Raw genomic sequence first — 14,226 nt, 5'->3', positions numbered from 1 at the left:
CATTAATAGCATTTGTCTCCATCTCATTAAATTCCATTTCAGCTTGTTAGCTGAACCGGGAATTCTATATACCTGGTTTAATATACTTTTATGATACCACAATGAGGTACAATTACATTGAACAATGAAAAGGGCAAGTCCTGGAGGGTGGGTCCAATATATAGCTTTTAAAAATCAAGGATTTGGTAAGATGTACTTATCTTTTTAGACTGAGAAATATAATGATGCTGCAGTAATGTAATTCGTTTTATGTAGTTATTTACATGTGTAACACCATTATTCATTATTCAGTGTCAGCTTTGGCTCAGTTGGTCACTCTTACCTCTGTGTTGGTATTGGTAACCCCTCCCCCCTCTCCCCCTCCCCCCAACTCCCCGTCCCACCTGGAGGTGAGCCTGGCGGAGGAAAGGGAGCTATGATCAGGGTGCAGGGCGGAACTTCCACACCTTCCCACCTCTCTCCATATAAGTCAAAATGGGAAGGTTTGTGGTTTGCTTTCCCGCCCTAAGGTCAGTTGAGGCTCTTTAAATGGGCAGTTAAGAGTCATTGGTATTCAACCAGGGGCAGGCAGGGGACTTGCCATCTGAGGAGGCTGTGCAGCAAACCCTTTTGCTTTTTCCTGCAGCCTTCTGGGGAGGGTTCCTCATTCAAAGGAGCGCAGTACCCGATTGAGGGACTCAGCATCAGATGGAAGGGATTGGAGGGGTGGCGGGGGGGTGGAGGGGAGGGGGGGGGGGAGCGTGGGGGGGTGAGGATGTGGATGGGGGCGGCAAATCCACAGTAAGTCACATTCTTGTCTTTGCTGTTGGCTCCTGGCTGGAATCTCCCTCTCTGAGAACTCCATTCCACCCCACATACCTGTGTGCAGAGGATCCATTCCTTCGCCCATGGGTAGGCCTCAGTGCAATACCGGCGGCAGCCACCGCTCTCTGTCATACTGCAGGTACTGCAGAGCTGCCAGCCTCTGATTGGCCGGCACCTCGCGGGGGCGGGATTGCCGTCCAACGGGGACCTTAATTCAGTGGGAGGCCGACCAAGTAAGTGTCTGATTACCTCAATAGAGCACCAGGCTCCCACCGGTTCTCCCATCGGTGAATGGGACCCATTTCCTCGCCACCGGATTTTGTCCAATATTTGTTGCCCAATCACAAAAACAGATTATCAGGTCCTTATCACATTGCTATTTGAGGAAGCTTGCTATGTGCAAATTGGCTGCTGCATTTCTTACATCACAAGGGTAATTACATTTCAAAAGTGCTTCATTGGCTATGAAGCAATTGGAACAGCCCTTTGTCATGAAGGGTGCCATATAAATGCAAGTCTGTCTGCATTGTCCCAACACACATATATGCAGCAATATAAAATCGAAAGGAAATAAAAACTGCTTAAAAAATATTATCATTTGGATCATATTAGTAATTTATTAGAAACATATATTGACTTTTTATGTCTTTAAAATTACAGACAATGGGCAGCTCAATATCTTATTAGCTGCCAGTCATTCTTTAAATGGTGGCTGGTAATGAATTATGAAATAATAATTTGCAAAATCCTAGGACTTTTATTAATTCATGAAAGGAAATTGGTCTAAAAGTGATGTTTAAATTGAGTTAAATCTTAATAAAGACGACAAGAGTTTCAGCAGTGCGCTTTGATATTGTAATCCCAGGCACAGATGCTAAATTTTGCCTACCTGAAACTCATTATTAATTAATTCTTTTTTAATATAGGTTGGATTTACTCATTTGGAAAAGTAGAATTATCCCTATTGATGTCGATCTATAATGCAGGTGGTTTGAATTTCACTAACCAGAGAGTTTAATCTTGCAGTTCGTGCAAAACTAATCAAGTCTTTGATAACAGATGCGAAGATCCCAGTGTCAGACTGCATGTTTGGATCTTTATTCTAATCAAATTACCCAGACGCATGATAAGTCAACACTGATCATCACGCTGGCGAAAATTTAGATGACTCAAGGCCCTCCCATTCCCTTTTGTTTTAATAACAACAGTGCTCTATGTTTTCGCACATTAAAGCAGAAATTGTGATGGTACCTGAATAATTAAAGAGTTGTCTATGGTGTTGTGTGAATCTGATCAATGTCACTGGCAAGGAAACGTGACCACAGCTGTGCTTTAAAAGTGTTCCCTGCTCTGTTTTTACTGTGTGCTGGAAAAACAATACTTACTCTGTTCCCTTTACTCCTTTCTGACCTTGCTGCAGGCAGCAGTGTCACCAGCTGCAATGGTTAACATGGTCACCTTTGGGTTTTCCTTTTTAAGAAAATGGTTTGACAGGGGATGAAACACATTTCATATAAACTCGCATTTCCCGCAGGTGTAGCAGTCCCTGTTTATGTGCCTTGTACTGTTTGTTTATTTAGCTTCCTCAGCAATTTGACTCAGTCAGTTTGCCGTCTTAATACCTGCTGGCTGCTTGATTCATCCCCTCCATCCATTCTGCTTCGTTTCATTGACTTTTTCGTGCAGTCGTTTAAAGAAATAGATGAGAGGATTTAGTTTCTCCATTTCTTCCTGTCTGTCATGACCTTTGTTTTTTTTTTAAACTTCCTTCGTCTAGTTTCAGTAAATAGTCTTTGAGTGCCACGACACCTGCTAAAGGTAGTTGAGAAATTAGCTTTTCCTGAAATTACCCTGACCAGTGACCTCTCCCAACCCACCCTAGGGTTTTGGAAGGCTGTTCCAGCTTTCTGTGTGGCCGCGTTTACTGCTCAATTTCGATGCCGGCGTTTAGCCTCTTAATTATTACTTGTCAGTTTAACTCAATAAAGCCTCAAGTAAGTAGAATTACTCTATATTTTTTTCACATACTTGTAGTGGGTGCTCTGTTCTTTCGGACAAGGTTGTTAGCTACTTTCACCACCATTTCTCTGATTTCTTTGTTCTGAAAGGGAAGACAAGATGAAGAAAAATCTGTGAAATCTGCACCACATACCACACAAGCTCCTGTGTCAAAGGTCATTTCTGGAAGCTCAGGATTAGGAAGAGGTAAAATTATATTTTTATCCTTAAGCTTTGATTTCTCGAGTTAATGAAGATTTTTTTTTTCTCATTGGGTCTGTACAGCTAACAGGTGTTAGCCCTCAAGCGTAGTCTCCAGGGCAGCCAGTCTGTACACCAACTTGAGGGCGATATAATTCATTGTAGCCTTGAACACATACAAATTGGTTGGGGAGACAACTCTTGAAGTTTTTTTGTTTCAAGGCCAGATGACAAGAGGACTTGGAATCCATGTCAGAAATCAAAGGGAAATTTTAAACTGTCAAAACGTAAACTTATCAACAACCTCTTGACTTTTTTTTTTTGAAAAGAAGCTTTCTGTATCAGATTCCAATTCGGAGTCAGGTGGGAGGACTGTGTCAGAAATTTGCAATACAAAGCAGAAATTGAGAGTGCATCAAAAAAAAATCAGATGTAACACAAACCAACCTTCATCTCACTTGTCACATCTGCTCTGTCTAATTTAATTTTGAAACCAGAGAGGGGGAAAAGGATCACAAACAATGTGTAGATGATATTTCATTTTTAAAAATCCTATCAAGGAAATTAACAGCTGCTCATTGGGTTAAGTGCTCGCACTGAAGCTGATTTCTATGAAGCATGATGTATGATACAATGAAAAGAATATTTCAAAACCCAAGTCTGCAGAGCCCCATATAATTGTTCACTTCCAACCTTCTCACCTGATTCTATTGGTGGGATTAGCACAGTGGTTTTGCCTGTGAAGGATAGCTCTTAAGCAAGGTGAAGATGTGAAGAACACCAATAAGCTGGCAAAAACAGGGTGTCGGGGCATTAACTGCCTCATTATTTACAGATCTTAAGCCAGTCTATTACTGTGACATAAGATGAGCATTCAATGCTTCAGCTAGCCTGACACTGTCCGATTCTGTTTACATTTCAACTTAAATGTCTGGTTGGTGCTTTCTTCATCTGTTCTTCTTCACCCAGCACCTTGACAGAAGATGTACTAAAGCATTTGTGTCACAGGTAATATGGTTCAAACATTGAATGTGGGGGGGTAATATGGTTCAAACATTGAATGTGGGGGGGGGGGGGGGGGGGAATAGTAGATAGCGGTCACTGCCATAGAGCTGAGGCACAACAGGTTACAAAGCCATTTGTATTTTATTCACGTGAGAAATAAAGGAAAAGAAAACACATTTCAGAAATGAGCAGATGCCCAGAATAGTAAAGAAGCTTTTCTTCAGCCCAGAAAAGAATGAAATAGTGTCACCAGTGCAACTTGGAATCATTTTAATTCCCTAGTCTCAGTATTTCCCAGAAGAATGCAATGGTTTAATGATTACACCTTTGCATAACAATACGAATAAACTGAAAATATTGGGACAATGGCAATGCCAATGAATTAAGTTATTAGATACAGTGTATGATCCTGGTGAAAAATCTTCAGGCCTTATATTTCATTTCTGACTTCTGCTTCTTACAAAAGCATTGGTAATAGATCCTAAAGCAGTGCTATTCATGATTTTTTTTTTTAGCACAGTGAGTTCAACGTGCTCAGAACACCAGCACAAAAGATTTTTAAGCTTTTCTGAAAAAAAAATGTATTGCTCAGGTTTAGGGTCTCGGTATAAAACCCGTTTCTCTGTCCAGGGTTTGTATAATACAATCCTGATACATCTCTGGCCTGTATTAAATAACTTCCTAACCCATGCCTTAAGTTTCAAATGCAAATAATTTTTCAGCAAGATTATTAACGCACAATGACACACTGAGTAATATCAACTACAGGGACTTTGTCGACTCATCTGTGGAGGTATAATGTCAGGTAATGAAATTTGCAAAGTCTTGCTTAAAGAGGGAAGACGACATAAATGAGTAGTGAGGCATGTTCTCCACTGTGTATACTGTATATAAAACAGAGGAAATGTAATCATCACAACTTATTGCAAGCTTGTTTCAAATGATACAAAAATATATTGAAGGCTGTTCATTTTTGAACATTGCAAGGAAGATGGTGTCACAGTGGAGGTCCTGTTACCACTTATTCAATAGACAATCCCATATGTTGTAGAATGGAGGTGGAAAAATGCCTGTGACTAAATGACCTCATAGCTCCAAGTTACAATTTCTGCAGGTTATTAACGCCATAAAGCCTTTCCGTATCCCACTCTGAAACAAGTGGCATTCTACTTGTGTCGTTTATATTTATTGTACATTGCGACTTTAGAAAAACGTTTTAAAAAGCTGCCGAGAAAATTTGAAATGGTTACTTTCCCAGGCAGAAAATAGCTGCATTGTGATGTGTTGTACTGCTTGGGATCATTGCAAGAAATGCTAGATTTGTTCAAAATGGTGTTGACTCCTTAGAACGAGGATATTTTTGTATTTGCTTTTAAATGAGAAAATTGGGGAAAAGGCAATGGCATACATTGCTGGATACACCCGTATTGTTAAAATGAGTGGAAAAGAGTTTAAATTTAAATCATTCCTGAGCCGAGACTGCATTTTTCAGTCATCTGTTTTTGACTTGCATTTGTATAAGCCATTGATCGACTTGTGGGTATAATTGTGAGGAGTCTTCTGCGGCACAGAGCAGGTGTAGCACAAGCTGGAACCCATGTCACTTGAGGAGCAGGATTAAATAATATAATGTGGAACCTGCTAATTTAACCTTGTGCTTTTATATTTTGTTTTTGCGGTTGAAAGTGATGCCAGTTAGCAGCATTGCTTCATTCACGTCCCACTCACAACGTGGGGCCAGGACCATGGCACAGGAAAGTGTTGGTGAGCATATCCTGTTCAATCGCCGTGGAATTAAATAATAAATAAAAGTTGCTCACTAACTGCGTTTTGTCAGCACACCTGTGGTATAATATAATCTATCCAGATTGGTGCTGATGGAATATGATACTGGAAATATGTTCAAAGGATTTTCAGTTGAAATATTGCCACTGTGTCAAAAAGATTTGTCTGTAATGTTCAAGGCTGCTGGTGTTCTGAGATTTTTGTTTTGTTCACCTTGTGGCACGGAATTCAAAGCATTGTCAGTAATACTGAAAGAACTGCACACATGGACGAAAGCATAGACATAATTATGCACAGTTAGAATTTAAACTATAAATTTCTGGCTGCTGCGTGGCTGTTGCAGTGCTGACATGTTGGATGCACAGGTTGAAAATTCAGCCCACCCATGCCCGGAATACAGCGGCAGAATGTGGGCATCTGATGTGCCAGTGGGAATTGTTTACATTGGCAGTGCTGGTAGAATGTACCTCTTGAAGTTATACTGCGCAGTCCTGATGGCCAACATCACCACCTTTTAAAATTACAGTCAGGCCTTTTCTGTATCAGTGGTATGATCCAAATGCATTGTAAGAGTCTTCATAAAGAAATGTTAAAATGCAAGGAATAATTAAAGTTTGACTGAGTTCTTTAGGATCCTGTCCTTTTATCTCTGAACTTGGAGCCAAAATAAGCACAGAAGAATAGGATGAAAATGGTTGCAGAAGTCCAAAATCAAGTGACTTTTTGAGTGCCAAAATCACAGTTGATGGTGCACATGGATCTAAAGCATAACATTTTATAATTTGACACAAATTGGCAGTCTTTCTTTGAGCTATGGGCAGTGCGTTGAACAGAGCAAAAGCCAGACAGTGTCATAGCTAAGCTGGAAGTGCTGTCACTGGGTGCAGAATAATGGGGAATTTGTTCTATTTTCCAGTGCTAGGATTTCTCACTTATGTGAACACAATTAAGTGATTCCAAAGAATTAGAATGTAAAGAATACGCTGATTTAAAATACACCCATACACGTTGCAATGATTACAAGTTCATATTGATCATTGGCTTTTGTGCTTTGCTGATGGGGTAATTTTAAAAAATAGTCTCCACTGAGCACATTATTGATGCAGCACAATTTGTAGAGAGCTACTTCAGAGCTTGACTGAAGTACAGAAATATGAGCTGTGAACATCAATAATAAACAACAAAAGCAAGAACTTTATATTGAAATATTTCCCTTTAATCCAATCAAATATACAATGATTCTAAATCCCCATTTCCAATACGTATTTGACATTTCACTAATAGAATTCCTGTTCCTGTTAACAAGAGCTTTTCATTATATTTTGTTTTTAATAATTGATTTTAATTTATGGAGCAACTTCTTGGTTAAGATTTTTATAAAACCTGGCTGGAATAATACTAATATCCATGATTAAACATTGTATTAAAACATCTTAAAACTTGTTGCTAAAAGGTTAAGCTACTATAACTAATAGTAAAGTACAGCCACCGTAGTCCCAGATGACCAGAGGCTTCTTTCCCCTTTGAAGGGGAGAGCTGACTGGTGGCGATTTAACCTGAGAATCACCATAACCTCAGGCAAGGGGCAAGGTTGAGAAGGCGGAGCCTTCATGAATAACCTCTACAGGTACAGGAATTGAACCCACGCTGTTGGCCCCACTCGGACCAGCTGTCCAGACAGGTGAACGAAACCGGCCACTGGTTTATATAACTATAACTAATAATACAATAGTCAGTGCCCATTACAGAGATGGGTAGGGTGTGTAATGGACTGCTAACTTATTCCAGTACAGCACACAATTTGCTGGAAATCTGTGCACAAAATATGTTCAAGGCTCATTCAGACCCCAGGGATAATTTGCATTAAGGCATTTCAGGGGAGACCAATGGACAAGATAAAAATGTTTGATCCAAAGGTGTCTTCCTACTAAGATAAGATGGCCCACCATTATTCATTTCCACTCTTTGGTTTTCTTATTCTTTAGCAGCCAAGTCTCACATGGGGACTGATAGGGCAGAATTCTCTGGCTGAGCCTGCCCGGTGACCAGAAATTCCCGTCTGAGGTCAATGGGCCTTTACATGGCGTGTGTCCCACCCGTGGCGATCCTGCGGCGGGCGCGACCGAAGAATCTCTGTAGCTGGAATTAGGCAACAATGGCAGCAGTAAACAGACAGCCAGGAGGGCTTTTTTGCCATTAGTGTTCAAAATGATGACCTCCGAGTACATCATCTGAGTACCATTAAATGCTGTGAATCAAGCCGCTTCCTAACATTTGTTAAGGTCAGCTGATTTGGACACCAGGAAAGCCAGTGACTCTGGAGCAGTGATTTTGCACAATTAATCCGTAGTGCATAGAAAAATAATCTGTGAATTGGCGCAATGAAAAGTGCTTTTAAAAAGTAACATTATTTGTTTTTCTAAACTAGCAATGGAGGCTGCAGTGACACAGACATTGCAAGCCATTGTTCACTCAACCGGTAGAATGTCTTGAAGTAGACGCCACTTGATCAAAGATAGAGCATAAACAAATATGACATCTAATTTTCTGGCCTGGTCCAAATGTCCATATTTGAATCTGAGTCAAGTACAGAAGGACAATCTGATCTTTGCTTGTCTTTCTGACAGTCACAGTAACATGGTAAATAGTTCATGTTGAAAATGAAATGGGTGGTTCCAGTGAATTTTCCCATTTTTCTACATCAAGGGCAAACAAAATTCACATACTGAGCATATCTATTAAACCAAGCATTGCTGGAGTGACTGAAGGTGGGCTAGAATGCCTCAAACAAAAGGCTTTGGTTTTTTGCATTCTTCGCCATCTCCCTAACCTGTTCACTGTGCACTGTGCAGACTGTGCTTATGTAATATTGTAGAGGGCAGAGTGTAATATTATAAAATGGTAGAGCACTCCAGCACTGCTGATTGTTTCATGTTAACCATGTGATACATGGACCAGTCAGCGCATGCTTTATATTACTCTAAACTCTTAACGAGATCATTATACTACCAGGGATCAGTGTAAGACTGGTGTCTGCTTAAAGTGACTCAGACCCGTCAGAGTTAAGCCATGCCAACAGACCCACGTCGGTGGTTGGGGAAAATGGGAAAGCATCTGAATAACAGTTACACCTTAAGGTTAAAAAAATCAGCTGCTAAACTACATGGGATAATTTTAAACTTTGCTTTGCATCACCTGCAGCTTGTGAGAAGCGAGAGCAGTCCAAAACCACCTCATCAAGGTACTTTCATTCCACTTGCCTAAATTCAATTTGGCCAATTTCACACCCAGATTGCCCAGGGCAGCTTGGATCTGGATGAAGCCAAAAGCTGCTTTGCATCAATATAAATTTTGCAGCATGTCTGGCTTATAGAATGCTTAACGAAAAGCTTCTCTGTGGCATTTTTCATGCTCCAGCCTGTGCCTTGTGACAAGGCCAGGTAATGGCCTCAGCTTAGTTGCTTGCTGACTTGAATTAGCAGGAAATAGTAACAAGCAGTTTCTCACACACCACACTTCTTCAGCCAATCGCAATTTCCATCTTAGTCCGAGGGGATAATAAAAATAGACACTAACAGATGTACCATATGCTTTAAATCATCATTTAATTAGGCAACAATAATGGAACGACAAACGGCACACAGATTGGGGTTTTACCACCCCAGGGATTGTTTTGGCACGAGGTGCAGCTGAGAGCTAAAACAATTGCTGACGTGGCTGAAACCCAGATACACGTACCCCTAGTTGTTTATTATTGTCACTTGATCGCTCGGTTTCTTCATCACGTGAAGAAGCAGTTAGTTTTCACGGAGCAAATGAATCAGAACTCAAGCTGTAAATGACAGTCACAGCAACAGTGGGGGAAAAAAACCGAGAAAGGAACTATTAAAATTCCAAATATACACTCTCAATGAGTACTTGGCACTATGATAGTTTGCCCCAGTGTGACATTTTAATAGTGATCCAACCAAGGCATTTCATTGTTATGGTAACTGTGCTCATAATCTAACTATAAAAGGATAAATATCTATTATTGTTTGGCAACAGAACAACAGTTGGCCTTGGTGCCTCTCGCATAAGGAGGGAAGAATCTGTAAGCTTTCCTTTGCCTGATTGCTATCCAGTGACCTCTGCTACAAAGTGCGTGGATTTTGATGAGGACAGGGTCAGAGTTGGCTGTAATGCCTGCCTCACGTTCTCCCTTCTCTCTCTCACTCTTGCTCTCCCCTGCCCCTTCCTATCAAATATTCTGCCAACATTAATGGCCACAGCTCAGTAAGGACCCTAACTGTGCAGCACGGTGGCGTAGTGGTTAGCACTGCTGCCTCATGGCACCGAGGTCCCAGGTTTGATCCCGGCTCTGGGTCACTCTCCGTGTGGAGTTTGCACATTCTCCCTGTGTTTCCGTGGGTTTTGTCCCCAGAATCCAAAAGATGTGCAGGTTAGGTGGATTGGCCGCACTAAATTGCCCCTCAATAAATGAATTGGGTACTCAAATTTATAAGAAGAAGGGGGAAAAAAAGTAATGTACCTAACTGTGTTTCCCTGAGATCCCTTCCCAGCAAGAATCAGTGGATGGAAGAGCGGTAGGACTTCTCGCCTTTTGAAGGTTTCTCCCTGTTTCTTCAGGGGATTTGTATCTGGTTGGGTTAGAGTTTACCAGTGGCATATCTCAAGGCCTGCCATACCCTGGGGAAGCACGCTGCTTCCTTGCTACAAAGTAGAAACCTTTTTTGAAATGTTTTATGGCCTGCTCTTCACCCTATTTGAGAGAACACTCTGTTGCTACTGGCGCACACCCTCACTCAATTTAAATCTTTGGAAATCCACCAGCTCCTTGTCACGATGACTTAAAAATGCTATATGTCTGTGCTAAACATCATGTGCATTTCATCCAACATTCAAACAACACAAGTGGAAGGAAGTATGTCAGATAACATATTTTCTTCACTTTCAATCATTTCAATGTACCCGCCCATATTGGGCATACTGAATGACACTGGCATAAAATGAGATGGGGAGGACAGCAGGCAATAAAATGGAACAGAACAATGTAATGGAACCATCAAAACATCATCTAGGTACAAATATGAAATCTAGGTAAGTGTCTTTCGGGTGGGCGAGGGTGCTAAAAGTGTAATCACAAAACATTATTTTTACTTATTTTTCTGTAATAACTTATTGTTTAGAAAAGTTGCTGTAAATTAGGGGTTATCCAAGTCTGAAATGAGACTGAACTGATAAAATTTAAAAAGAACTCTTCACTTCTGTTCAGTTTCTTATAGCAAGTGCTAATACACAAAACGTTGTAGGGAATGACAGTGGGCAAGTGGTTTGTAGACACCACCTAGTGGACACAAAGGGATATTATCCACATGCTGACTGGCACAGAGCAAAGTGGGAGGGATGTTCACTGTAGTGAAATGGATCAATCAATGAAAAACAATCTTTATACAATTTTCTGAATGGATTGTGTTTCAATTATTCTCAGGTTCAAGCCCTTCAGTATTAAGTGGGTTGGAGAACCACGTGGATGAATCTCTACAAGAATTCTTCTCAGATGCCTTTACTGCGAATGAAATTGCGCTCAACAAATATTCAGCCATGATTTCTACCTCTTGTGATGGTGGGAGTTCGTATATCGAAGTGAAGGAGGCCACAATGTGTTTGAGCTGTGCAGAAAAGGCAAGCATGAAGTCAATCATAAGAAAACGGTTCAAAGTCAGAATGCACATGATGTACATCAGGGAAAATATGTTTGGTCTGAAATAAGGAACATATGATTGGCGACTGAGTCTATCGAAAGGTTAAAAACACTGGGTGAGGGAAGAGGATCTCTGGCATTCTTTTAAGACACAGCTTCCAAGGCAGTATAATGACATTGTTTGCTGGCACTCTAACCCCACATGACACAAAGAATTGGCAACCCAAAGCTCCCCATGTGATGAATTGGCAATCTTACCTGCGTCATAGGAGGAAGGAAGAAATTGCAGATCAGTTCATTTTGAGATAATCTCTTCCTCTTCTTGTGGTTGGCACGAAACCAGCATTAACAGGGCCTCTGATGGCTCTGCAGGGTGTAGCACTGAGCTCGACAGACCAAAGTTCCCAGATTTGATTAGAAGTGTGTGCTGAGTTCATCAGTTTTAGCCAGTCAGCTGTCTCTAGAATAGGATAGGGAAAAATTGGGCTGGGCTGACGCTCTCTTAAGGTTACCAAGTGAACTCTCTTGGCAACTGGGGTCAGTTAGCTCAGTTGGCTGGATAGCTGGTTCATTATGTGAATTGATGCCAGCAGTGCGGGCTCAATACCCTTACCGGCTGAAGATATTCATGAGGGGCCCCGCCTTCTTAACCTTGCTCCTCACTCGAGGGGTGGTGACCCCAGGTTAAATCGCCACCAGTCAGCTCTCAAAGTGGGGAGCAGCCTATGGTCCTCTGGGTGTTTGGCAACATTTTTTTAAAAATTGGCAACTGGACCCGTGTAGGCAACAGATGAGGGCATAAATGATTGTTTAGTTGCAAAGATCCATCTTGTCCCAGATTCCATAGTCGAATTGCCCATTCAAGACTCATTGTCACAACTCATACTGCACGGTTAAAATACTAGACAGCTCCCAAAGCTGGTTTAGCACAGTGGACTAAACAGCCGACTTGCAATGCAGAACAATGCCAGCAGCGCGGTTTCAGTTCCCGTACCGGCCTCCCCGAACAGGCGCCGGAATGTGGCAACTAGGGGCTTTTCACAGTAACTTCATTGAAGCCTAGTTGTGACAATAAGCGATTGTTATTATTATTATCAACCTACACATGAAATGTTGATCAGTGCATTTTTGGAAAAGAAAGGATAAAGGTAGAGAAAATTTCAGGTGAATAAAAATATTGTTGACTGTAATCTGTCAGCTCACTTGCAGTTCAGCTGAGGAGCAGGAGAAAAATTAAAATGCCCAACAAAAATCTATTAAATGTTGGTTCTCAATCACTTTGCTGAGTGGACAATTGTTCAGAAATAAGTGTGTAATCTCAAATTAATACCAGCCAAAAGAAACCCCGAAGTATGAGAGAAGTAGAGGTTTAAGAATCTGACATGGCACCATCATGCAAAATACTGCCCCATCCATTAATTTTTCTGTAAGAGTTATGGTGTTGCTCTCGTCCAGCAAGATTGATGATAAGTCTACTGAATAAGCACCAAGCATAAAATAGAGTGCAGCAAGGTATAGTGGCCAAAAATATGAGAAACTACAAAAAGCAAAGTCCCCCAACCTTAGACAAATTACCTTAAAGCTATGAACATTGAGAATTATATTTTTTAAAGTCCCATCGAAGAGCTTATGTCTACCACTAATGGAATTATCACTGCAGTCAACTTAATATTGGGGAAAAAAAGACACCTGTAAACGTTATGGATACTGAAGATATGTGTTCGGCCAGTCTGGAGGAAGGTTCAAGGCGAGGCCTTAAATTGCCTGCCACCCTTGATTATCTGGATAATATATGCAGATTATTGCCAAATGTACCAGTTTCTCCCTGAGCGAATTTGCTTTGCTGACTGGTCTCTACGAGTGTTGTTTTTGTTGACAAATGCTTGTGTGGGCTGTTTTTAGGCATCATTTGCTCTGTATGGAAGCATGATGTTGTTTACGTGGCAATAAGAAGCAAATTTTTCCACGCTGGATTATTATAATGAGGCCGTGAATAAAATGTGAATAGAAGTCATCGGATGACAAATGGTACACCCTACTTTAAAGTCCCACAGAGCTATGCCACCCAGTGGCAGAATAGGATAGGGTTGCCACAATGGCTCAACCACATTAAAGCCTAATCATAGAACCATACAATTTACAGTGCAGAAGGAACCCTTGCACCCTGTGGTAACGTTTGACCTTGTGCTCTTGATTCTCAACACCCTGAATTCACTATCTTGGCCTTGCAGCTGTAGTGGAAGGCGGGGGTGGGAAAGCAGTGTGAATACTGAGTTGTGCCATGGAAGGGAGTGTAAAAGTGTGACAAAGACATCTCCGGGTATTCTCGGGTACTTTGAAACTTGAAAGATCGCCTGCCCACCCTCACGGCCAGGGTCAATCCACCCCTGGGGAAAAATACAGGGCAAAATTAAAGTCTCAGAGGTTTTTAGTTCGCAGAAACCAAAGCTAAGAATGAATTCCACTTCATATTGGGAGTTACATGTTTGCCGTTTTGTAAAGTACTGTTGAGTTTGGACATCTTCAATGTTGAGTGTTACCCCTAGTCAATGGAGGTTGAGTGGTTCTCCACTGGGGAGGAGAAAGAGGGGAGGATTTTTTTTTCTTTATTCTTTCATGGTGGCAAGGCCAGCATTTGCTGCATTTCCCTAATTTCCCTTGAACTGACTTTGCTCGGCCATTTCAGAGGGCATTTAAGAGTCAACCACATTGCTGTGGATCTGGAGTCA

General features: G+C 41.3%; 1 protein-coding gene across 2 annotated transcripts in view; it reads left to right on the top strand.

Annotated features, from left to right (window-relative positions):
• LOC119979396 overlaps positions 1-14,226 on the top strand; it is a 340,254-nt gene that overhangs the window by 210,651 nt on the left and 115,377 nt on the right. For both annotated transcript variants that reach the window (XM_038821550.1, XM_038821551.1), the window contains exons 12-13: positions 2,913-3,009; positions 11,285-11,478. In XM_038821550.1, the coding sequence (XP_038677478.1) occupies positions 2,913-3,009; positions 11,285-11,478 (291 nt within the window). The remainder of the gene's footprint in view (positions 1-2,912; positions 3,010-11,284; positions 11,479-14,226) is intronic.

The sequence above is a fragment of the Scyliorhinus canicula genome, chromosome 16, assembly GCF_902713615.1.
Source record: "Scyliorhinus canicula chromosome 16, sScyCan1.1, whole genome shotgun sequence".
Lineage (NCBI taxonomy): Eukaryota > Metazoa > Chordata > Chondrichthyes > Carcharhiniformes > Scyliorhinidae > Scyliorhinus > Scyliorhinus canicula.
Note: the sequence above shows the minus strand (reverse complement) of the source record. Positions and strands in the feature narration are given on the sequence as shown.